Raw genomic sequence first — 24170 nt, 5'->3', positions numbered from 1 at the left:
GCATATGTTTTTCAAGTGACCATCCAATTTCCTTTTGAATTCAGTCATTGCCTCTGCTTACACCACCCTTACAGGACAGTTGGTGGTACCTGTGAGTGCAAAAACAAAGTTCTTCCTCACACATCCCTGCAACTCTTACCCCAAACCATAAATTTGTTCTTCAACCTTAAACCTTATGGTATTCACAAATGGAAACAGTTTTTCTTGGCTTATTTTATCTGAACCAGTCACAATTTTCAGTCAAATCTCCACTCAATTGCCTTTTGTACCAAAAAGAACGTGATCGGTTTCTCCAGTCTAAGACTGTAGGCAAAATTGAGCAGGTTCAAGGGACCAAACATCTTATTTCTGGTCCCAACTCATCCCTTCGTTATCTTGGATTCTCCAGCATCTGCAGTTCCCATGATCTCTGATCATAATTTTAACCTCACTGCGAAGCCTCTTCCAGGGATGCCTAATCTGAAGAAGTTACCCTCCTCCCTCCGGGCCAACCTCAGGGAATCTCTCTGCCATTGCAACTGTCTTGCCTCTCCACCTATCTTCTCCTCTATCCATTTTTGGTCCACCTCCCCTTCTCTCCCCATTTATTTCAGAATCCTCTCCCCATCCCCCTCTCTGATGAAGGGTCTAGGCCCCGAATGTCAGCTTTTGTGCACCTGAGATGCTGCTTGGACTGCTGTGTTCATCCAGCTTCACACTTTGTTTCCTATCATCCCTTTGAATAACCATGTTGGAGTAGATCGCGAAGGGCAACCCTTGGATTATCAGCGACTATCAGATTCACTGCCCAGTGAAATGTTGCTACTGGCAGGATATGTACAGAGTGATTTGGGATATCGTGTAAGAATGAATATCAAAATGATCTCCAAATTGGAGAGTTATTGGTCCAAAGAACCCCATCGGAAAATAATATTAAGGGTCAAAAACACTCACTAATCTTGATTTTCTAAAGATATGTATTTAAAATATTTAAATATTAAAAATGACATTAAGTACCTTTTAAATTGAAAGAATTTTTTTGAAAAAAAGCCTTCATTGTATCTGGCTGCCTCATATGCAATTAACATGCAGCAGATTGAGAATATATTGATTACTCCTGTGCGTATCCAATTAGCTAGGGGACTAATTAATACATTCTTAAGCTAGTTAGTATTTTAATTTTGCAGAAAATATGCAGATAGTCTGAAATTAAAACAAAAATGTTGGAAATATTCAGCATATCAGGAAACATCAGTGTAGAATGCGACTGAGTTAATCACCCAGATACTGCAACAGTTATTGCAGTCACATATACGAGAGTCAACTTGGGATCATGCACAATCTCCGTTGCACCTGAGTCTGTGGGAATTGCGTGGGAAGGTAAGACTTCCAGTGGCAACAAACCGGCTTGAACCTACAAGAAACATCCCCAGTTCTGATTTAGAGTTGTAGACTTCAGATGGTTTCAACTCAGCTAACTGCTCAGATAAGAAGTTTTGTTTTACAAAAAAGAAAGCATGATTTCAACACTAATCTCTCCACTTGCTGGCTTCAGTTTGTGAACTGCTCCTTTGGCTGGAAAGACTCCTGGTCGAGATGTCTGCTGAACAAAACAAAGACTACAAAGTTTCAGACATACAGATCGGGTAAAGATAAAGACTAAAAAATTATGAATGCTTTAAAAAAGTATCAAAATCATTTGAAGAGTTAGTTTAAAATCAGTTAATGAAACATTTTACTATATTGCACAAAAATAAAACTAATTATTGAAATAACTGCACAGAAGCCAGTATCCCATCACCAAGTCACCCTTTACTTGCTCGCAGTACACTGGCTGTGGCCAGCCAGCTCAGAGTCAGTTCCCGAACTGAGGAGATTGTAAATCTGTGATAATGGGAACTGCAGATGCTGGAGAATCCAAGATAATGGAATGTGAGGCTGGATGAACACAGCAGGCCCAGCAGCATCTCAGGAGCACAAAAGCTGACGTTTCGGGCCTAGACCCTTCATCAGAGAGGGGGATGGGGTGAGGGTTCTGGAATAAATAGGGAGAGAAGGGGAGGCGGACCGAAGATGGAGAGAAAAGAAGATAGGTGGAGAGGAGAGTATAGGTCAGTCCAGGGAAGACGGACAGGTCAAGGAGGTGGGATGAGGTTAGTAGGTAGGAGATGGAGGTGCGGCTTGGGGTGGGAGGAAGGGATGGGTGAGAGGAAGAACAGGTTTGGGATGCAGAGACAGGTTGGACTGGTTTTGGGATGCAGTGGGTGGAGGGGAAGAGCTGGGCTGGTTGTGTGGTGCAGTGGGGGGAGGGGACGAACTGGGCTGGTTTTGGGATGCGGTGGGGGAAGGGGAGATTTTGAAGCTGGTGAAGTCCACGTTGATACCATTGGGCTGCAGGGTTCCCAAGTGGAATATGAGTTGCTGTTCCTGCAACCTTCAGGTGGCATCATTGTGGCACTGCAGGAGGCCCATGATGGACATGTCATCTAAAGAATGGGAGGGGGAGTGGAAATGGTTTGTGACTGGGAGGTGCAGTTGTTTATTGCGAACTGAGCAGAGGAGTTCTGCAAAGCGGTCCAATTGTAAATCTGTTGTGTTTTGTGCTTAATTTCCCCCTTGTGTTGTGTGAGTTTGAGAGTGTGCAGGGATTCAGTGAAGACAGTGTACTTCTACCACCAAGAAAAGCACCTGAGCAGCCAGGGAACCAGTAACAAGCAAGAGTTCAATAGGGATAATACTTACGTGATAAAAGTGAAGCAGGAGGGTGTGGGTTAAATCAAAACAAATTGGGGAGGAGGAAATAAAGCACTCCATCCCCTGCAGTACCTACCTCTCCCTAAAGGCTTTGAGTGTATAGGTGGGCACTGTGTTCCCTCTCCAAGGACACCCAGGCTCAAACATAGCTGCCAAAGAAGGGTATACAGTCAGCTGAAATGACCCCCATTATGTTCCACTGCCTGAACCTATTTATTGCCAGCCAGGCCAGGCCCTGGACCAGACCCCTGGGGAGATTCTCTGACGTACCTGCACCCCTGCACACCAGGTGTCCAAAGATCAGGAGCGCAGAGCTGAAGTGCAACCAAAAACAGAGCAAAACATTCTCCAAGTAAATAATAAAGGAGTGCAAATGTCCATAACCAAAATAGTCCACAGTGTTACAAAACAAACAGTTGTGCTGGGAGTCCATGAACCACCACAATCTGCAGGTAATCCTCATTTATACTGGTTAGCCAGGACTCCCTAATTGGGCTGAATCAAGGATCTCAGTCAACAAGGTCCACTTGGTTCCAATCATGATAATCCTCCCCTCCCAAGTCAGGGACGCAGGCCTGGTCTTTCTCCTGTGCTTTTCCTGCAACATTTTTGACCTAGGCTTGGTTCCTCTGATTTGGGCTCTGACATGGGCATCAAATCCTAGACCTTAGACTGTCTACTGCAACTGGAGTGTCTTGACAACGTGGACCCTGAGGTTTCCTCGATTCTAGGCGGAGGGGGAGAACCCACAGCTTCTGACAGATTTTCTGGCTGCTCTAAGGGGCCAGCTATGTTTTGTTTCTACTCCATTAACCTCGACAGGGCCATTCCCATGTTTCAGCACCAAATTTTGTCCCCCGAAGTAAATTGTTCCTCTCTCTTCAGGGAAGCATGTGGAGGGCTTTGGCGTTCTTGCTGCCATTTCACCCTCCCCACCAGGTGCAGAAATATCAGGTTTAACCTGGTGTGGAGTCATCTACCCATCCTCAACCAGCTGGAACTATCCCTGTAGTTGCGTGAAAGCGGTCATATAATCGAACAGGAACTGGGACAGTTTGGTATCAAGTGACCCCAGTGTAGGCTTTAAACCTGCCTCGAACAATTAGACTCTTTTCCAGACCATCAAACAATGGATGGTATGGAACAGTCCTCATGTACTACAAGCCATTTGACTTTTGGAAATACTTGCATTCCCTGCTGGTAAACGACATCCCATTGTCCATGACCAATACTCTTGGGAGCCCGTGTACTGCAAACAATGCTCGCAGCTTCTCAGTCGTCATCCCCAAGTTTGCCACATGAACTTTCCACACATCCAACCACTTTGAATGAGCTTCCACAATGACAATGAACATTAAGCCCATGAAAGGCCTGACAGAGTTGATGTGTAAGCGAGTCCAGGGTGAATCTTGTTAAAGACAGGTTCTGTAACCACAGATACAGCTAAACCAGTATCAGCCTCCATGAGAACTGGGTGACCATTTAACCAAACATTAATTTTAATTGGCTCTGATTTGAATGTTGCCAAGTATTTTAATGGTTCCAACCCACATGTAGGTGGACTTCAGACAGTGCTCTCTCCTGAATCCTAGGCTAAGAGTTCTCTTGCTCAAGACAAGCCTTCTAAGACTCCTTTGCTGTTGAGAGTCCACATTCAGCCATCAACTACAGTGGTTATCTGGATCCAATCCTGAAGACCTTTTTAGCCACATGGCCAAGGCACAGTTGTTGCATTTTGCTATGGACTGGCCTAGGATCCATCTGCTCAGGATATGACTTGCACGAGGCTTTGCAATGGCCTACACTCAAGTGGCATTCCCTAAGCTCAGTCAGAGAGGCGAGGGTGTCCTTTTCCCTTTCAGATGCCCTGTAGCTCCAATGGTCCACTTGCTGCATTTTCTAATGACAAAGGCAGTTATAGTGCCTGTCTGAAATACAGTTGGGCTTCAGCTAGTAGGCACTTTTGCAGCATTACATCATTCATTTCACACACCAAACGGCCTCTCAGTCCGGGTTAACCCAAAAGCACATGCCTCTGCTAGTCATGTAAACCTTGTCAAAAATCCTGATACAGATTCCCTGGTTCTTTAACCAAAAATGCTGCAGACCTCCCAAGTAAACAGAAGGTGTACTGATTGCTTTTCATCTGCCCAAATGCCATTTGTCTGGAAAAAAAATACCAGTCTAGCCTGAAACAGCAGCATCAAATGGGTCACACTTCCCAAATAAAGGCATGGTGCCAGAAATGCTCATCCAACTCAAATGTTCTTCAGGCTCATACTGCTTTTTACTGTTACCACTGAAATAACTGTACAGAAGCCAGTATCCCATCACTAAGTCACCACTTTTTATTTATGTGGCACAGTACATTGGCTGTGGCCAACCAGCTCAAAATCAGTCCTCTAAACTAAGGAGATTCTGAATCCCCGTTTATATCTATCAGCCAGGGTTTCCTGATTGGCCCAGGTTAAAAATCCCAATCAAGGATCTTGCAGTCAATGGGATCTATCTGATTCCAATCACTGCACTTATCCTTGGCTTGTCCTATTGCTTGTCAAATTTTATAAATCCCAGTTTGCTGTTAAAAATTGTATTCCACGTGTTGAATGGTTGGAGGAGCAAAGCTGAAATTTTCTCCATTTCCATGATTGTCAACTCTGCTGGGAGGGTCTAAGTTCAAGTCCTATCATGACAAGCTGTGAAATGGAATTGACTAAATCTGACACACTTTTGATGCTGTTAAATTTATCATACAAAACTACTGGATTATCATTATGATAACCAACTGGTCCACTGATATCCTTCAGCTAAGGGACTTTACTATCTCTGCCTAGTGTTATCCATATTTGCCTCCATTACTTAATAATGTGGCCAGCTGTCCTCTGACTTCAGGGCAGCCAGATAAGAAATACTTGCCAATGCTTTTGCAAGATGGCACCAAGTTTAGAACCAAAGAAATGTGAAAGTTCAGGTTACAATGTATTTTTTTAAAGGTTTGAATATGCAAGCTTCTTTTTATTTCAGAGAAGACTTCTCTAAAACGGCAGCATACCGACCTGGCAGAAAATGGATCACATGTGGAAAGAGACTCGACAAGCATCAGGCCACAATCTTTGGATCTTCAGCTGTTTATTATGGATGAAGAAAATATTGATGTCAATACTGAAATGTTCAGTTACATGGAGGGTTACGTAAGTTACAAATTTAAATTATTTTTAGAGGTTAATTTTTGTCAATAAAGTTCTAAGGATGTGTTTGAGTTTAAACAATTATATAAGATCAGTTTCAGCCCGTAGTATTTAGAGTAAAGATTATTCAGATTGCTGAGAGTTGGTTCAAAAGTGTTTTAATATTTAATAATAATTAATATTTAATAATATTTGCTATCTTGTTATAACTAATATTTAATTTAATAATATTTGTATTTAGGCTTTGGCATATTTGTGAGTCCAAAAATAGTTGTGTAATTCAGAATAAGATTACATGCAGGGAAAAATTATTTGTGTGATCTTCTACATAGCCTCATATTGTTTCCACAATTACTTTGCTGCAAGGTTGTTTTGAATGCTCATCAGTATCTGAGAAGCCAAAGGTAGAAAGGCAAAAGGGAGTTGTGGAGGTTGGATCACTGAAAGTATTTAAAATTTTTGAAATATCAGGGAATTGAGAGATACGAGGAGCTGACAAGAAAGAGGACTTGAAACCTGGGCATTTCAGTCATGATCTCATCGAATGTCTAGTCAAGCTTGAAGGACTCAATGATCCACTCCTGCTCCTAGTTTTAATGATTGTTTTAGGTAACTTTGGTGCAATTTTTGAAATTTTCTCATACCCCATAAAGTCAGAAATATTCTAGCTGCGGCACATCAAAAATTGCATGTTTGTAATTTCTATGGCAATCTTTCATTTTGAAAGATGATAGTTTGTACAATAGTGGACATTTTTCTGTGTTGAGCATCGCCTAGTGTGGTTGAGGAGCCCCACTCTGACATGATGGCCTCTGCCATATTTACTGCTGGGGAAGACAGTGGGCTGAGATGGTGCATGACTTTCTGGCCTAAGTTTTCTCTGGGCCCTTTGCTCTCCAACTGGGCCTTCAGTCTCTGTTCACTTCTTCAATTACCCTATCTAACAGTCAATCTTCACCAAGTTACAGCCCTTAGCGATTGCCTCCCAGTTACCTATGGAAATGCCTGCAATGCTCATGTCTTACTCATGTGCCCTAGTAGCAGAGGTGTAGATGCCCATGACTAAGTAGCCAGTTTACCATGCAGAAGGTCTCCAGGTATATTGTTGTTTACAACAGTAAGCAGTTGTTTATCCAATTAATGTGGCTGAGCCAGTGCAAATATTGGTGGCTTAACAATCAATGAGTGCGTGCATGCTAATTGAAATAGCTTGCTCTGCGAACTCTGAGGTGGTTATCTCCTCCTTCCAAGAGGTGCTGAGTATAAAAGCTGAGACAGCAAAAGTGGAAATTGTTCAACCTTTTCATCACCCTGGTATATGTTGTTCAGGTCTTACCACTGGAGAGCAATGTACTGAAGACTCATGCATGGCAAAGTTACTATTCAGGTTGCTGTTACTCCATGATCTCTGATTAAACACAGCACAGTGTCACAGTGGTTAGCACTGCTGCCTCACAGCACCAGGGACCAGGGTTCAATTCCACCCTCAGGTGACTGTCTCCGTGGAGTATGCACATTCTCCCCGTGTCTGCGTGGGTTTCTTCCGGGTCCTCTGGTTTCCTCCTACAGTTCACAGATGTGCAGGATGGGTGGATTGGCCATGCTAAATTGCCCCTAGTGTTCAGCTATGTGCAGATTAGGTGGGTTTTGGGGGGATGGGTCTGGGTAGAGTGCTCTGAGGGTCAATGTGAACTTGTTGGGCTGAAGGTCCAGTTTCCACACTGTAGGGATTTTATGATGACAAACACTGGGTCCGATTGCATGTTTTTTTGATTAGCCATCAAAAGGAGGATTCTGCTTTCACTTGGGTCTGTGTCACTGGACATCAACAATAAGGAAAAAAACCAAAAAGAACTGTGGATGCTGGAAATCAGAAATTGCTGGAAAATCTCAGCAGGTCTGGCAGCATCTGTAGAGAGAAAGCAGAATTAACATTTCGGGTTCAGTGACCCTTCCTCAGAACGGACTTTCATTCTGATCTGAAGAAGGGCCACTGGACCCAAAACGTTAATTCTGCTTTCTCTCTACAGAAGCTACCAGACCTGCTGAGATTTTCCAGCAATTTTTGATTTTGTTTATAGACAATAAGAACACAGCTTTGTTGGAGATGATGCGCTGACATGTGCAGAGTCTGGACTGTATTTCTCTCTCTTCCCTTCCAGGCCAGTTTCATTTCTCTTCTGCATTACAGATTACATTTAAGGTCCAATATTTCGCCGCAGATTAATAGTTAAATAGGAGTAAAATAATCATCAAAGTAGTTATTCTATGAGGCTGCAGGACCTGAGTGGATGATTATGTATACTGTTTCCCTGAAATTGAGCTAACAGGCCTAGATATGGGGATGAAAGTATCTCCCCTGATCTTATTAGTTCCCCTAAATGATTGGTGGGCTGACCTGGCCAAGTGCTGTCTATCTGGGAGAACGGCATCACCCCTGGCTCATGATCACTACCCTTTTAAAAACTGATGAGTGTTTCAGAATAATTATGGGTACATCATCTATCCCATTCTAAAATGCTTTACATTGGTACTATTTCTACAACACACATCGACCTTCACAAGGTTTACAAAGGTGATAAGTGCCCAGCTTTCAGTAACCTAATAAAAATAGCATTAACTTCATTATCTGCACATTCAGACTTTGGAATGAGATGAGCAATCATACGCCATCTTCAGGTTCTGGGGAGAATGACTTTCAAAACTCGATTTACACAGTAGAAGTGAATCCTCACGCATTGTACAACATTATTTATATATTGTTAATTTATTTATTTTTGCGTGTTTGTTAGAAAATGCAGTGAAAAGTTTTGTATAGTATTGCCACTCTCTGGCGCCATCTTAAATCAGAGAATCCCTACAGTGTGGAAGTAGGCCATTCAGCCCATCGAATACACACCAAAGAGTATCCCACCCAAACCCACTCCTCCATTCTATCCCTGTAACGCTGCACTTCCCATGGTTAGTCTATCTAGTCTGCTCATCCCTGAATGGATAATTTCATTGTGGCCTGTCCACCTAACCTACGTGTCTTTGGACTGTGGGAGGAAACTGAAGGAAACCCATGCAGACATGGGGGGAGTCACCCAAGGGTGGAATCCAACCTTGATCCCTGGTACTGTCAGGCAGCAGTGCTAACCACTAGGTCCCAATACCGCCAGGGTAAATCACAGAAAAATAAAGAAAAATATTGAAAGAAGAAATAATGAAAGTGTCCAACTTGACGGTCCTTCTCATTAAGTAGTCCTCCAAGGGCCATGGGCCTGGTGACCAGACATGAGTACTCTTCGCCATGCCACCGCCCCTGGACCGAAAGTCACCACTCTTCACTTCCATCTCAATACAGCCAATACAGACACTACCATTACTGCAGGGTATCACACCAGCCCAAACTTGATTCTATCTCCGCCATGAGTCTGCTTCAGGCACATCTCACCGAGGCAGTTGCTGCTGATACGACTGGGCCTCTTATTTGGCCCAAACCCACCAACTCCATGAATCTGCGCAGGATACAGACGCTTCTGGGACCCCCAAGCTCACCTCTGCAGCGCCGGCAGCTGTGAGTCAGTGCTAGGTCTGCTTCGTCAATTGGGAAGCTGCTGGAAACCAAAAGGTGCCACTGCCATCCATCTGCTGTGCTGGGCCCACTCACCACTGTTAATGCCATTGCCGTGACTGAGCTCTTCACCAACAAGTAAGTAAAATATAAAAAAAACGAGAAAAATGTCAAGAAAAGAGAAACGTAAAGAAAAGAACACGGAGCAGACAGACTCCAGATTCAGAGCCCTACTCCACAGCAATCTTACTGGTGATGCAGCAGAATCGACTATTTAAAATAACAAAGTGTGAAGCTGGATGAACTCAGCAGGCCAAGCAGCATCTCAGGAGCACAGGGTTTGTTCACGTAACCCACTCCTCTCCTCTGTGTCTGACCATGCCAGCATATAATGAGATTATGTATCATGCTGGGAGAAACAGCGCAGCTCAGGAAGAATTTCAGCTCAACCTTGTCATATTTTGATCCAAATATTGATTTTGTCAAGTTTCATGGAGGTTCTGTCTTCCTGAGGCCCAGTGAGGCATGTCAGCATGTTGTCACAAATTTGCCTCAAGACAAAATACTCCTAATGAATGGCAATGCTCTTGATAGTTCCGTGTCCAAAACAACTTGTCAAAGCCAGGATATCCCAGAAGAGACCAACATCCATGGCACCATGTTCTAAAATCCATTATATACCCACTCAAGCACTGTCAGTCCGGCGTTCACCTTGCATGGTGACTCGATTTGTCCCAGATAGGTCAGAGAAGTGGAAATTCTTTGGCCCACTTGCAGACGGGGACCTGGGTGTTTTGGTGATCAACTTAATGCGAAGTAGAGCTGATCCCTTCCCTTATGACTGGCAGTGGGGGCTCTGACACCGCACCCTGCCAGCGATTGCTACTTGGGTCGGTGTAGTCTCAGCCATCTGAAGAAATGCACAGCACTGTAAAAACAAGTTATCCACTCTGCCAGGGTTAGTGCCACCATCTTCCCTTTGCTACCTCACCCTCATTGTATATCTGCTACTGCAATCCCACCAAGGCTCCTGCTGTACCATTATCTCTATGGCATACACCTCTGCTCTCACCAACCCTAGTAAGCCACATCATGCCCTCTGTGTTGCCTACTTACTCACTTTGACTAACTCACCAAGTTTTCTCCCACATTGATCTCCTGAATAACTTCCTTTGTTTCATTCCAGAAGAAACAGCCAACAATAGGGCAGGTGGTGGGCTGCCCATCCTTTAGCTCCTTATCCCTTGCAAGAAAGGGACCTTGACCCTGACCACTCTGAGCAGCTGACTGACTATGCCCAAGCTCCTGGACAGGTATCTGAGGTTGTGGTCAACTTAGTATGCCAGGAATGTTCAACTGAAGATGGCATTCCTTGGCATGACCAGACTGCTGATGACCATGGCAAGATTCCTGGCTTCAAGTCTGCACTGAAAGGCACAGCAAGAAAGAAGTACTATGAGGTCAGAAACTCCGGCTGAGGCGTCAATAGGCCAAAGGATGAGGCAGGGCAGAGTTACTATGAGCATTCAGGTGGGCACATAGTATGAGAGGGCTAAGATGAAGCCTTGTTCAGTCCATGAACTGGATGTAGGCCCCATTGTACAAACTATCCTTGCTGCAGCATTTTAGTGTTAGTTGCCAGTATGTTTGAGGTGCAGCAATGAGCACAACAGCATCTTGGTAGTGGATACAAGGGTTGGCATGAGGATCCTGAGACTCTGGTAGGTATTGGATGCCAGTAAACTTGGAGTATGTGTGTCTGATGTACTGGAGCATGTCCTAAGGCATTGCTAGGTTTTCCCAGAGGAGCAGGCAGTAAGCTGGAGTTGCCAACTCCCTGCTTTGACTTTCATGTCAGAAAATCTTGGCATCTCATTTGACTTGCAGCAGGTGATGGCGTATTAACATGGTGAGATTTGGTGTTAATGCAGCTGTTAACAAGCAATAATTCTGAAAAATTAGCAATTTGCTACAGTCAGCAAAAATCTCATCTTGACACCAGTTAATGTCAACATAGTTAGAAAATGCTGCCAGTTGCTCCTGATATTGGGATAGGACTCAGTGGACTTCTTACACAATTTGCTGAAAATTTCACACTGTAGCTGATATTGTCCTCTCCTGCGGAGCAGTGTCCCTTCGCATTCGTTAAAATATTATCACTTTTTCACTTTTATTGTGTGAAGATTTTATGCTTGCTATAAAATACAGCTTGCTATATTTATTGAGTGCTACTTGGTGAATTTATAAAAATATTTTTCCCAAGACAAAATTATTCTAATTTGAACACTACATCTATTTTCCTTTGTTCACTCACTGAAGTAAGTGCACGTTTGTAAATTCTGTTTGTACAGCCTAGAGACTCAGAGTTCCTAGTAAACACTATTTATATCTGATGGGAGACATCATCAAAATGAAGTCATACCTTTTCCTGCTGTGACTTTTCACCCTACAAACTTTTGGACCTTTGTTTTGTAATATTATTCTCAACAAATCATAATTGATCAGTCTTAATGCTGGGGTGAAGTCGTTTTCAAGAAATTGAGCAGTTCTTTCTGATGTGTGGTAGCATATTGGGATTTCTTCGGTCTAGTACAATATCGAAAGGAATAACTGCCAAAGAATTCTGAATAAACAGACTGGAAACATTAACTCTGATTTGCTGTCCACAGATGCTGCCAGGCCTTCTGAGTTTCTCCAGCATTTCCTGCATGTTTGTTTCAGACTTCCAGCATTTTGTCCTTATTATCAAACTGGGAGTTTTTTTCTTAAATTTACTCATGGGATGTGGGTATCGCTGGCTAGACTAGTATTTATTGCTCATCCCTAATTGTCCAGAAAGCAGTTAAGAAGCAACTACATTTCTGCTGGTCTGGAGTCACATGTAGGTGAGGTGGCAGTTTCCTTTCCTTTAAGTCATTAGCAAACCAGATAGGTTTTTCCAACAATCTACAATAATTTTATTCTCACCATTAAACCTTTACTTCCAGGTTCTTTTTGTTGAAATGAAATTCCACCATGGTGGGACTTGAACCCTGCGCATTAGCTGAGTTTCTGGATTAATAGCCATGCGATAATACTACTAGGGCCATTAACTCCCTGACTTTGATCACTGGTGATGAGTCTACCTGATTTCTCTGTCTTGTAACATTAATGGATGGGAAACTGGAAACATTTGTACAAATATATGCCAGCCCCCTCCCATTGCCCATAGGTGCTCTGCAAAATTACAAGCCAGGTGGCCATATGCTTGTCAAAGTTACCACCACATCCAGGCAGAATTGATGCTCATTGCATGGAACCAATTTCACATTAAATAAGTGAAACAATTTTTGAATTTATATATGCCTCATTCGGTCTGATTGAGAACTACTGTCACATGTTCACCTTTGTAAATTATCATTTTCAAAGAAACTGAGTTGTGCCAGACAAGATCTTCACGTTCTTAATCCATTTTAACTGATGCTTACCTGATTGTTATTTATACAGATGATTTTCAGGTTTACACTGTCTTACAAGCAACAAAAAGTAAGAATAATACATGTACAGTTGCCCATGTCTATTTCATCACTCTTCCTCAATGCAGTGACCACATTAACCTGTTATTAGTCTTCTGGTACTTCTGGGTATACACCAATTCCCTAATAATGAGTCAGTACTGCAGAAAATCTTCCCTTAATCTCTTCCAGCAATGCTGAAGTCAATACTTTCTTTCAGGATCACAATATCTATACAAATTAATGTTCTTCATTTGTGACTTTAAATGTTAGGAAACTGTTTCATCACATTCTCAAATCTATGCTCATTGCCTTGGGTAACTCCATTCTCATCCAGTAAATCGGAAGCTTGCCCCTTTCCCATTTCCACCTATTTAAACTTTGGCTCCACTCCCTAAGCTGTTTATGGCTTTCTTATGCCCTTCATTAATTCATCATCTGTTGACTGTGAACTTCTCAACTTTCAGTGTGACAAACACATGCAAACAGATATATCTCAAATGCTGAGCAGGGATGATAGTGCTTTTATTTCCACACAATGATTGTTTCAACACAATTATCCAGTGCTAGAAAACAAAAGATTCTGAATCAAGCTATTTTTCCAATTACTTTTGAAATGAACAATTGATTGAAGACTTCTATATTTTTGTGCAATGTACCACATCCTGCTATCGATTCTTTGTGGCCTTTGAATCTTATCTTTGCATCTTGCAAGGTGTTGATTTTCCCTAGCCTGAAGTCCAGATTTGAAGGAGGAAATTTTGTGAGTAGGAGTAAGCCATTTCGTCAATCCAGTCCTCCCTGCCGTTCAAAACGATCATGGCTGATCAAACACTTCAATGCCTTTTGCCCACTCCATCTCCATAACCTAGCTGACCACTGGTAATCAGAAATCTATCAACTTCTGCCTTAAACATACTCAAAGATTCAGGTCCCACAGCCCTCTGCAGTAGGGAATTCCAAAGGTTCACAACCCTCTGAATAAACAAATTTCTCCTCATCTCAGATGTGAGTGGCAACTCCTTATTTTTAAATTTGTCTCCTGATCCTGGACTCCCCCATCAAGGGGGAATCATTTTACTTGCATCTACCCTGTCAACCCTTTTAAATATTTTATAAGTTTCAATGAGATCATCCTCATACTTCAAAACACTAGAGAATACAGGCCCAGTTTACCCAGTCACTCTTCTTAGGACAATCCTGCCAGTCTGTTGAACCTTTATTGCATTCCCTCTTTAGGGATAGGGTATCTTTCCCTCAATGTGCAGACCAACATCACACATGACTCACCAAGCTCCTGCACATGAAGCGAGATTTGACAAACTAGGGTTAAACGCCCTTGGATTTAGAAGTCTATAGGATGATTTGATTAAAGGTTTCAAGATATTAAGGGAAATATATAGACTAGATTATGAGAAACCTATTTATGCTAATTGGACAGATCCAAGCTCTGGGGGAGAGTCGGAAAATTAGAACCATACCATTTCAGGGATGAAACCAGGACAACAATTTTCACACAAGACATTTAGAGTACTTGTACACAAATGACAATAGATGCCAGAACAATTTTCATCACTGAGATTAGTAGACTTTTGTTAGGCAACTGTATTTTGCACGATCTCTAGGGGAGCTGAATAAAAATATGTATTAAACTTGGGTCACTTCAAAAATGGTGTGGACCAAACCAAAGAGTTCACAAATTTAAGCTTGGATGCTTCCAAGCAATAATTGTAGCTTCTAGTATTCTGAGAAGTATGCATTGAACTGTCCAGAAGCTACAGGCAATGATAAGGTTAAAGTGGAGAACCTCCTGCCTCACAACGTGAAGGCGGAAAAGGATGGAGACTAGATCAACTGCAGGATACTACAGATTTAACATGGCAATCCTGCAATATGTTAATGAGAATGTTGAGGCTTTGCTTTGCCTGTGAAGGGGAGGAAAATCTTTCTACATCAGGTATTGTTTTCTGTCAAGTTGAGATTGCTTGAGCATTTTCAGAAATGCAGGGCCAAGTAAAGTTTTCATAAACTAAAAGTAGTGCCTGCAGTTCTTACACTGTTTCATTCCCTGCATTTAAAAAAGACTTCTCTGAACACTAACGCATAATAACATTTTCCCAACATTGAGCTGCCCCATTCCATCTTCAATTATCCATTGTCCTTTTTTTTGTTACCCAACTTGATTAATGTGATTTTAAGAAAGGGTTTTAATTGGCTGGCCACCGAGGCTATTTCAATCCAACTACTAATCAAAATAAATTGAATCAAAATGAAAGCTTGGGAAAGTGCAACTGACCAACATAGTGCCTATTCAAACAGTAAATGATTCTGTGGGGCTCACCAGGCTAGAATAGCATTATTAATCATCCAAGTTGGCAGTGGAGTAAGAACTTCAGCCAGATCCTGTGCGCTGTCTCTGTTTCTTTTTTGCTCTTTTCTCTTTTATTCTCTTTTGTGTTGTTTTTTCTCACTCCTTTCTTCTTGGTGACTTCTTGAACTTTCAGCTTCAGTGCAGACCCAGACTCTCTGCTTCAGCACTGAGCCTGCATGGTGTCCTCTCAGTGGTACATGGTGTTCTCTTAGCCCAGAATTGCATCAGTGTGGACTTCCGGCTTCAAAGTGGTTCTAGACGAATTTCCTGGCCTCAGGAGCCTCAAGGTGAGGCTAGACGCCACTGTGGATTGGGTCAGAAGGACAGTTGTTCTAAACTTGTTATTTCCCTTTTTTCTAATTTATTCCTACGATTTGTAATGCTAGACTTATTTCTTTATTCTTTTAATTTTTTTCCCTTAAGAACTTGTATTGAAGAAACTGTACCTAGGTACCTTGTGGCTAAGGTGGTGCTGTAGGTGACAACTTGTACCCTTTTCACTACTCATTTGAGTATGTGTCAATAAAGCTAATTTATTCTTTCAATCATGTTCTGAACTGAAATAGCTGACTCAATCATAGTTTTAGCTGCAGTGATTTTTCCAAAGGTCTATACCACTTGTTAGTGATAGAATCATTTGGAAAAGATGAATGGACCACAATGTTGTTTTGTAACCTGTGTTTTTGCTTATAAATATATTCTGTAATGCAAACATCTGATAACAGTTGGCCTTCAGGTCTTTGTCCTTTTGATAATTTGGAAGATAAAAGCATATATGTTGCTTCTGAGATAGCAAAAACTGCAGATGCTGGAGTCAGAGCCAACACAGAATATCATTCTAGCGGTGCCAACCCAAAATGTCAACTTTCCTACTTCTCTGGTGCTGCCTGGCCTGCTGTGCTCCTGCAGCTTCATGCTGTATTGTCTCTATATTTTGCTTCTGTTATTTCTTGAAATATCTGATTTAAATTTCATATTAAGCAATTGGCAATGGTGTTAGAAATACTTTCTAGATTTGTAAAAGAGAGAATTGACTGGGTGGGAGTACAAAAAAAATGACAATTCCCCAATGAATAATTTTTAAAAATGAGACTTCTGCACAATACAAAATATTTAACTAGTTATGCTCTGGTATGATTGACTTGAACATGCTAGAAAGTACTGTAGAAAGATTTCAAACTGTTTTTGTTATTTGATTTTAACTAGGTCATCATGACTCCATTGAAATGGAATGCAGATCCCTTTGGTGACACACCCAGAAGCCAGTCTGTAACTGGATCCACCCAATCCAATACTGTTTGATGCAATCAATGGTTGCCACTTACTAGGCAAAAAAACACTATTTTTTCCTTTAAAGAATAATCTTATAAATGTCATAAGTGGTTTCAGACCAATTTACAAGAGGCTGTAGTTTGTTCTTTTAGTTTATGGTCATGTTTATTTCTTTGTGAAATTGTTAACTGTATTCTGTGTATTGCAAATGGAAGTTTGGGTGTGTGACATTGTTTTAGAGTTACAAGTAGATGGCCCATGGTTAATATTATTAAACCTAAATGCTAATTTTCTGGTATAAACACTCAATCAGCCTCATTCAGACTATTGCCAAGGGATTTTTTTCTCTTTTTTAATTCATTCATGGGATGCAGACATCACTGTCTAGGCCAGTATTCATTGCCCATCCCAAATTGCCAAGAGGGCAGTTAAGAGTCAACCACATTGCTGTGGGTCTGGAGTCAAATGCAAGCCAGACCAGGTAAGGACAGACTTCCTTCTCTTAACAACATTAGTGCACCAGATGGGTTTTATCCTCGACAATTATTTTCAAGGTGATCAGTAGACTTTTAATTCCAGACTCTTCGTTGAATTGAAATTCCACCATTTGCCATGTTAGGATTTGAACCCAGGTCCCCAGGACATTAGCTGAGTTTCTAGATAAACAATCCAGCAATAATACCACTAGGCCATTGTCACAACCTATCAGCATCAAAAGTGATTATCCTTTTGCAGATTTAAAAGAATTTGAAGCCTCTTTTGTCTACAAAGTCCTGTCAGTGGCAGCAATGTTCACTGCTAAATTACCCCAGAGAGCTCGTTGCTTGCCAAAGCAAGAATTGGTCAGTAAACAGTGTTAAAGTGGATTGCCTCAGTGAATCAGGAGGGTGTATTTCACTGATCTAGTTGGAAAGTGGATATTATTACTGTCCCAGAAGATCTGGGTTTGTGTGTGCCACTATAGATTTGATGTCCAAGGAAGGTGGGACAAAAAACACAGTTAAACAGATAGAAACCAATAGCAGGCAGTCAGAGGGGGAAGACAAAAGTGAATTATTCTGATTCTTGGCAAGAGAAAGATGAGGGTAAGAAGTCAGATAGGCATAGTCAAGGCCCTATCAATGCAAAGTCAATGGGAATTCTTGGATAGAAGAGAGGGGCCAATGATATAGCATTTACTGGAGATGTTGCATAAATGATGGGAATTCGTAGGATTCCAGTCGATAGAAATATTGAAATTGGAGAAATGCAAAGCAGGATTTAATGCCCTTTCCTGGAATGTTTAGACATATCAACAAATGGAATAAGAGAAGTGGTCTTCCACCACTCAAATCTCTCCTACCATTCATCATCGTGACTGATCTGTTTTTATTTTGAATTCCACGTTCTCATCTACCCAGTCTAACTATTGGTTTCCCCTGTCTTACAAGAATCTATTCACCGCCACCTTAAAAATATTCATTGACCCTGCTTCCACTGACTTCTGCAGCAGACAGTTCCAAAGTCACACAATTTTCAGTGAGACAGAAAGTCGCCTTATTTCTGTCCTAAATGGATAATCCCTAATTTTAAAAAAGAGTATCCTAATTCCTGGACCTACCCTTAATCGAAAACTACTGTCCACCTTGTCAAAACCATTCTGGATTTCATACACTTCAATCAAATCACGCCTCAAGCTTGTAAACTATGGTCAAAACATGTCCAGCCGTCTATCTTATCCTCTCAAGATAGTCTGCTCATTCTAGGTATCAATCTAGTAAACCCTTGTGAACTATCTACAACACATTGAGGTTCTTCTAGGAATAAGGGGATCAAAGTATTAAAAATATGGGGATGAATCGTACATTTTTTTGGGCTACGTACAAATTGGGTCATGTTTCTTCAAGGGATTCCCAGCAAGAGGCTGAACAAGTATAATTGCCAAATCTTACCAAACTTGTTGCATTACCTGCCATTTGATACCATCCAAAAACCACCATATCATACCATTCACGGAACAACTCGTCACTCACCGGGATACTCTGCAAATGACCAGCCTTCCTGGCGCCAGGTGCCATCTTTAAAAAGCAGTAGCACCTGGGCAAGCAATATCGGTCTAGAACTTGCCTGCATGATTGCTAACAATTACCCCAGACATGGCAGACAGGGGTAAATCTGCTACTTTTCAGTCACGTTCCTGGAGTTCATGCTGGATAGGGTGGTGCACAAGTGCAACTTCCTCCTTTTCCAGGACTATTCATGGGAGTTGACAGGTTGGGTTGGATAAGATGACTAGATTTAGTCAAAACCTGACCACATTGATCAGATCCAGACTCATGAAGTCTGAGAGTCTATGTCTTTGCACTGTACTCCAGTTTAGTCGCTCCTGCAGCTTTATTGAGTATTTTTACCAGGACCTCACCACTCACTGCATATCTTCAACTGTCAGCGAGCTCATGGTGATTCAGAGAAAATGTCAACATACAACTAGGACAGTGACTCGGTTGACTGCTGCATCTTCTCTGTTTAGACTCTGGTTCCCATGTTGCTGCTGCATTGTTTTCATCGACAATCGTTTAAAGGTTACCTTAATAAAACAAACATTGAAAGACAGGTTGAACAATATTCTGGAAATTGTAAGGTCAACAGGCTATTTAATGAAGATCTGCAACCATCCCAGAAGAAACAGATATGTCTGGTCACCCTATAATTGTTGTGTCAATAAACAAGCATAACAATTTTGAAATGCAACCCTAGCTCTCCATCACATTTTTAACAGTTCACAAAAAAAGCCTTACAGGTGGAAAGTTGAATAAGTGATCAAAAATTAGGATAATTGACATACAGAATAATCAAGGTTACACTGATTTGATTGATTTATTGTCTTGTGTATTGAAATACAGTGAAAAGCTTTGTTTACAATTGGTACAGGCAGATCATAGTAAGCAAAGGATGTACAGATCAAAAAGACTTAAATAGAAGCAAACAGTTACATTTCTCAAGGCATGCACTAGGTGAGATCAATGTTAGCAAGTTCAATGTTATTTGAGGCTAGAGAGTTCACTCATCAGTCTGATAACAGCTGGGAAGATGCTATTCCTGAACCTGCTCATACATGTGTTCAAGCTTCTGTATCTTCTGCCTGATGGAAAAGGTTTTAGGAGAGGATTACCGGGGTGCAGTGGGTCTTTGATGATGATGGCAGGCCTTCTGTAGCAGCGAACTGTGTAAATACAGTCCATGGGTAGAAGGGTGGCTTCCATGATTGGCTGGGGCTGTGCACACCACATTCTGTAGTTTCTTATGGTCCTTGGCAGAGCATTTGCTATACCATGTCATTATGCACCCGGCCAGTCTGCTTTCAGTGCTGCATCTGTAGAAGTTGGTGAGGGACCTTACGGACATGCCAAATTTCCTGAGCCACCTGAGGAAGAAGAGGTGTTGTGGTGCTTCCTTGACTGTCACATCTACGTGGGATGTTCAGGACATGTCACCGGTTATTGTCACTCTGACCAACTTGATGCTCTTCACTGTCTCAACCTTAGTTCCGTTGATGTAGACGGGGACATGTTGTCCTCCTTTCTTTTCTGAAGTTAATGATCAGCTATTTAGTTGAGAGACAGATTATTTTCTTTGCATCACATTACCAAGCCCTCTACCTCCCTCTCACACACAACAAAAACAAAGTTGCTGGAAAAGCTCAGCAGGTCTGGCAGTATCTGTGAAGGAAAAAAAAGAGTTAACCTTTCAAGATAACAAAGTGTGGAGCTGGATGAACACAGCAGGCCAAGCAGCATCTCAGGAGATGCTGCTTGGCCTGCTGTGTTCATCCAGCTTCATACTTTGTTATTTCGGATTCTCCAGCATCTACAGTTCCCATTATCACTGACACAGTTAACCTTTCAATTCCGGGGACCCTTCCTCAGAACAGATCCATCTCAGACAGATCAATCTCCCTCCTGTATTTTGACTCATCATTGTTAAATATCCATCCCACTACAATGGTGTTGTCAGCGAACTTGAAGATGGCGTTATTTTGGAATTTGGTGACACAATCATAGGTGTACAGGGAGTACAGTAGGGGGCTGAGAACACATCCTTGATGGGCTCCTGTGTTGAGTGTTATTGTGGAGAAGGTACAGTTAGCTATCCTCACTGATTGAGGTCCGTGGGTCAGAAAACTGAGTTGCAGAGGGCAGACCGGACACCAAGATCACGGAGTTTTGAGACCAGCCTGAAGGGGTTACATTGTCATTACATTAAGACTGAATATCCAACAGTAAATTTGAACCAGCATAGAGTGTTTGAGCAGAAAACATTACTTGATTCAAATTTTGTGCACAACTATGCACAAAGCCGTGTGTTTTTAAATTTAGGGGAGTTTTTTGTTGTTTTGTAGTACGACCTATTAACTTAAAACTTCACAGGTGTTGACTTTTCATCAAAACTCAATATGTATTTACGAAGTCAGGAGCTGCCCATTCTTCAAATATGCGCCATCCCACTCTTACTCAACTTGGAGAAAATTGCACCTTTGATCATTTGTAGCTGCTCATTTACATATTCATTGAATTTCATTGTCTGCTTTTTATCTCTAAGATCAGTGCTTACCCATTCTTATCGTATCCTCCTTCACGATTAAGCTAGAACATCTAGTTACACTTTAACTATGATTTATTCTGATTTCGTAGGTAAGGCGATCACTCTATTGATAGTTAAAAGAAACTGCTCACAAAAGTTCCAGCTGAAACAATGTGATTTCGTATTTGAGTGAGGACACTATGAATTGCCGTGCTTTCTCCTTTAAACTGCAGTACGTAGCACATTGAATACTTTGACAATAAAGTTGCTCAGCGCACTGTGAGCTCACGACTAACATGCTTCACATTGGGTGGGGTGTTTTGATAAGTACCTGCCTGGACTGCGGAAGTAGCTGGGAGTTAAAGAGAAATATGAAACTAGTGCTGAGGACTTTCTTGCTTCGCAGTAAAGCCGGAAACCGACGTTCCAGCTAGAAGGCTGGAACTGCCGGGGGAGGAGAGTTGCTTGCGCTGTCATTCTCTCTCGAACTTTTCAACTGCATTTCACTGAGTGAAGAGTCATCTTGTCTTTTCAGGCCTGCTGTTCAACACTTTTAATACGACGTAAAACTGATGGCTGATCGGGGATACTTGAAGCCTGTTCAGTGGTAGCCTCATGAGATTTCTGGTTCCGGAATGCCTGCAAAGAAAGTCAGAAGACTGCAGAAAGCCGAGGAAAGATGTTTCCCGAAGATTATTCGTGTTTTGACATTGCACTGGAGCACTCCCAGACTTGGATTCTGTCAGCTTTGAGGTTTACTTTACAAATTCAGGCCTTCTCAGAGTATTTCTTCATAGTTTTTCTTTAAATTTTGACAGGAGCAAGTTGTTGTATCACAAAAACTGGGATTAAGTTGACTTCATATTTAGAGAAATGTCAATTAGATTTAAGATGAAGTTTATGTAACTTCGTAGGTCTATAGTGTTGGTAAATAGCTTGCAAATGCTTGAAGACACTGATTGCAATACGTCCCGTCCACACAGAATTTGTTTTGGTTCTGAGGACACTCTGATCTAAAAGCAGCTAGGAGGGGAGGGAAAGCTTAGAGTCCAGTTCAGACGTTGGTTTGTACAAATTTGAAAACTGATACTCTGTCGGCAGTTGATAGACATGATGTTCTAAATTCACTAAACAGCCAAATATTTTCAGAGAGGGGAGTAACAGTCAATATAAGGAGCAGCAGAATGACAGAGAATATAAACAGTGGAAATGGCGCTAAAGCAGGACCTACAGAGAATTCAGCAACACCAGCTGCAGAGCGTTCTTCATTGTTATTTTCTACATTTGCAATGAAAATGCCATTCCTGAATCGTCGGAGTGGGATCAAGTCTGTTTCAGAAACAACGAAGCCAAACAATGACCAAGGAAGTGCATGGTTGACTTCCTTTCGCTCTTTAGATTCTGATGGCAATAAGGGGAAGGATGCTGCAACTGTCTCTGACAAAATTATGGATGAAGCAAAAGAGGCAGAAAAGCGAGCTGATGAGAAAGTGGCTCAAGAGCAATTAACAGGGCCCAACATTCCAACTGGAAGCACTGAAAAGGCAAATGAAGACTCTCATGCCCCTGAAAGTTCTTTGGAATCCCACTCTCCCACAGATCTGTCAGGGAAAGACCAAGGTGAAGGTACAGTACATGTCATTCTTGTTCAAACCACAAGTGACACTGAGTCAGAGGAAGAAGCTGGATCAGAAAAATTACAAATGAATGAGACTGAAGTTCCATTGTCAGTTGATGAAAATTCAAAGCACATTTCAGAACAAAGCCTGCCAAAAAATAATGAGTTTACATCAAGTCAGCAACGAGAAAACATTGTAGCTGAAGAGGCAAAGACACTGTCTGAACTCAAATTGTCACAAGAGGATTTAATCTCACACATGGAATCCAGTAAAGATCTTACAGAAATCTTTAATGACGGAAACAATGAAACAGAACAGAATGCGTTGAAGGAGCCAAACAAAGACCTAAAATCGTCCACATTAACTGCTGATTCAAACAATTTTCCTAATCAAGAAATTCTACCATCACAAACAAAGCAGACATTTCAAATGCCGGCCCTCTTTAGTGGATTACGGTTACTAAAGAAAGATGCTGTAGGTGGGGACAGGGACACTATTGCAGAGATCAAACAGAAGGATGTGGATTTAGCAATGTTAAAATTGACCACACCGGGTCAAAAATCTGCAGCCAAGCTGTTAACAGAGTCTTTTCCAAAGGGGAAAGATGATAGGAAACCACCAGAGCTGAAAACAAATTCTGGTTTTTTGGATCAGCTCAGTCAGTTAATGAAACCAAAACTTGAAGATATTGTGGATACTTCTGACCAGCAATCGCAACACACCACTGTGACAAATGAGGCACCACCACCAGACCAGATACCAGTGGTAGCTACTTCTGAGACTGCTTTGGAGAGTTTGAAATCATTCTTTATGGCAAAACCTGGAAAAAGGGATGCAAATAATACAGAAGAACTGGAACAATTGAAAAGGAGGAAAAAGCAGGAGAAGGAGTCACTTAAAGCAATTTTTGAAAGGCCTTTCGCAAAGCAACCAACTGAGCAGAAACGCCAATTAGGATCTACAGAGTTAAAATCTGTATGTAGAAAATATATTTATAAATATATAATGCATTGTATTAGCAAATGTTTAAAACTAGGTTACAATTAATTGCTGAATAATTTTAAATGTTTTAGCTTTCTGTTTGAAAGACTTCCATATAAATATAGAAAACACTTTTCATGAGATGTGGAAATGCCACATCATTTCACAGCCAGTGAAGTACTTTCAAACTGCTATCACTGTTAAAATACTGGACATAAAGCAGCCAGTGTGGCTTGCTGTAAGCCCCAAAAACAATATTGTGGTAATGACCTAATGATCTATTGATGCAGTGTTCATTTGAGTGATAGCTACACAGCAACCACCCCTGCTCTTCAATATAGTGCCATGGTATCTTTTACATGCATCTGGAGAGTAGGCCTCATCTTTTATGCCTCA

At 41.6% G+C, this 24170-nt stretch overlaps 1 protein-coding gene across 4 annotated transcripts in view; it reads left to right on the top strand.

Moving 5' to 3' along the window:
- Window positions 1-24170, top strand: part of fmn1 (formin 1) — a 389228-nt gene that overhangs the window by 29913 nt on the left and 335145 nt on the right. For 3 of the 4 annotated variants that reach the window (XM_048537805.2, XM_048537803.2, XM_048537804.2), the window contains one exon: window positions 5758-5924. In XM_048537805.2, coding sequence (XP_048393762.1) covers window positions 5758-5924 — 167 coding nt within the window. Of the gene's footprint in view, window positions 1-5757; window positions 5925-21486; window positions 23769-24170 lie in introns of those variants that run through there. The other variant, XM_048537806.2, reaches the window with a different exon arrangement.

This window comes from Stegostoma tigrinum, chromosome 10, assembly GCF_030684315.1.
Source record: "Stegostoma tigrinum isolate sSteTig4 chromosome 10, sSteTig4.hap1, whole genome shotgun sequence".
In the NCBI taxonomy this organism is placed as follows: domain Eukaryota; kingdom Metazoa; phylum Chordata; class Chondrichthyes; order Orectolobiformes; family Stegostomatidae; genus Stegostoma; species Stegostoma tigrinum.
The sequence above is the reverse complement of the archived record's forward strand: the minus strand, read 5'-3'. Positions and strand labels throughout refer to the sequence as shown.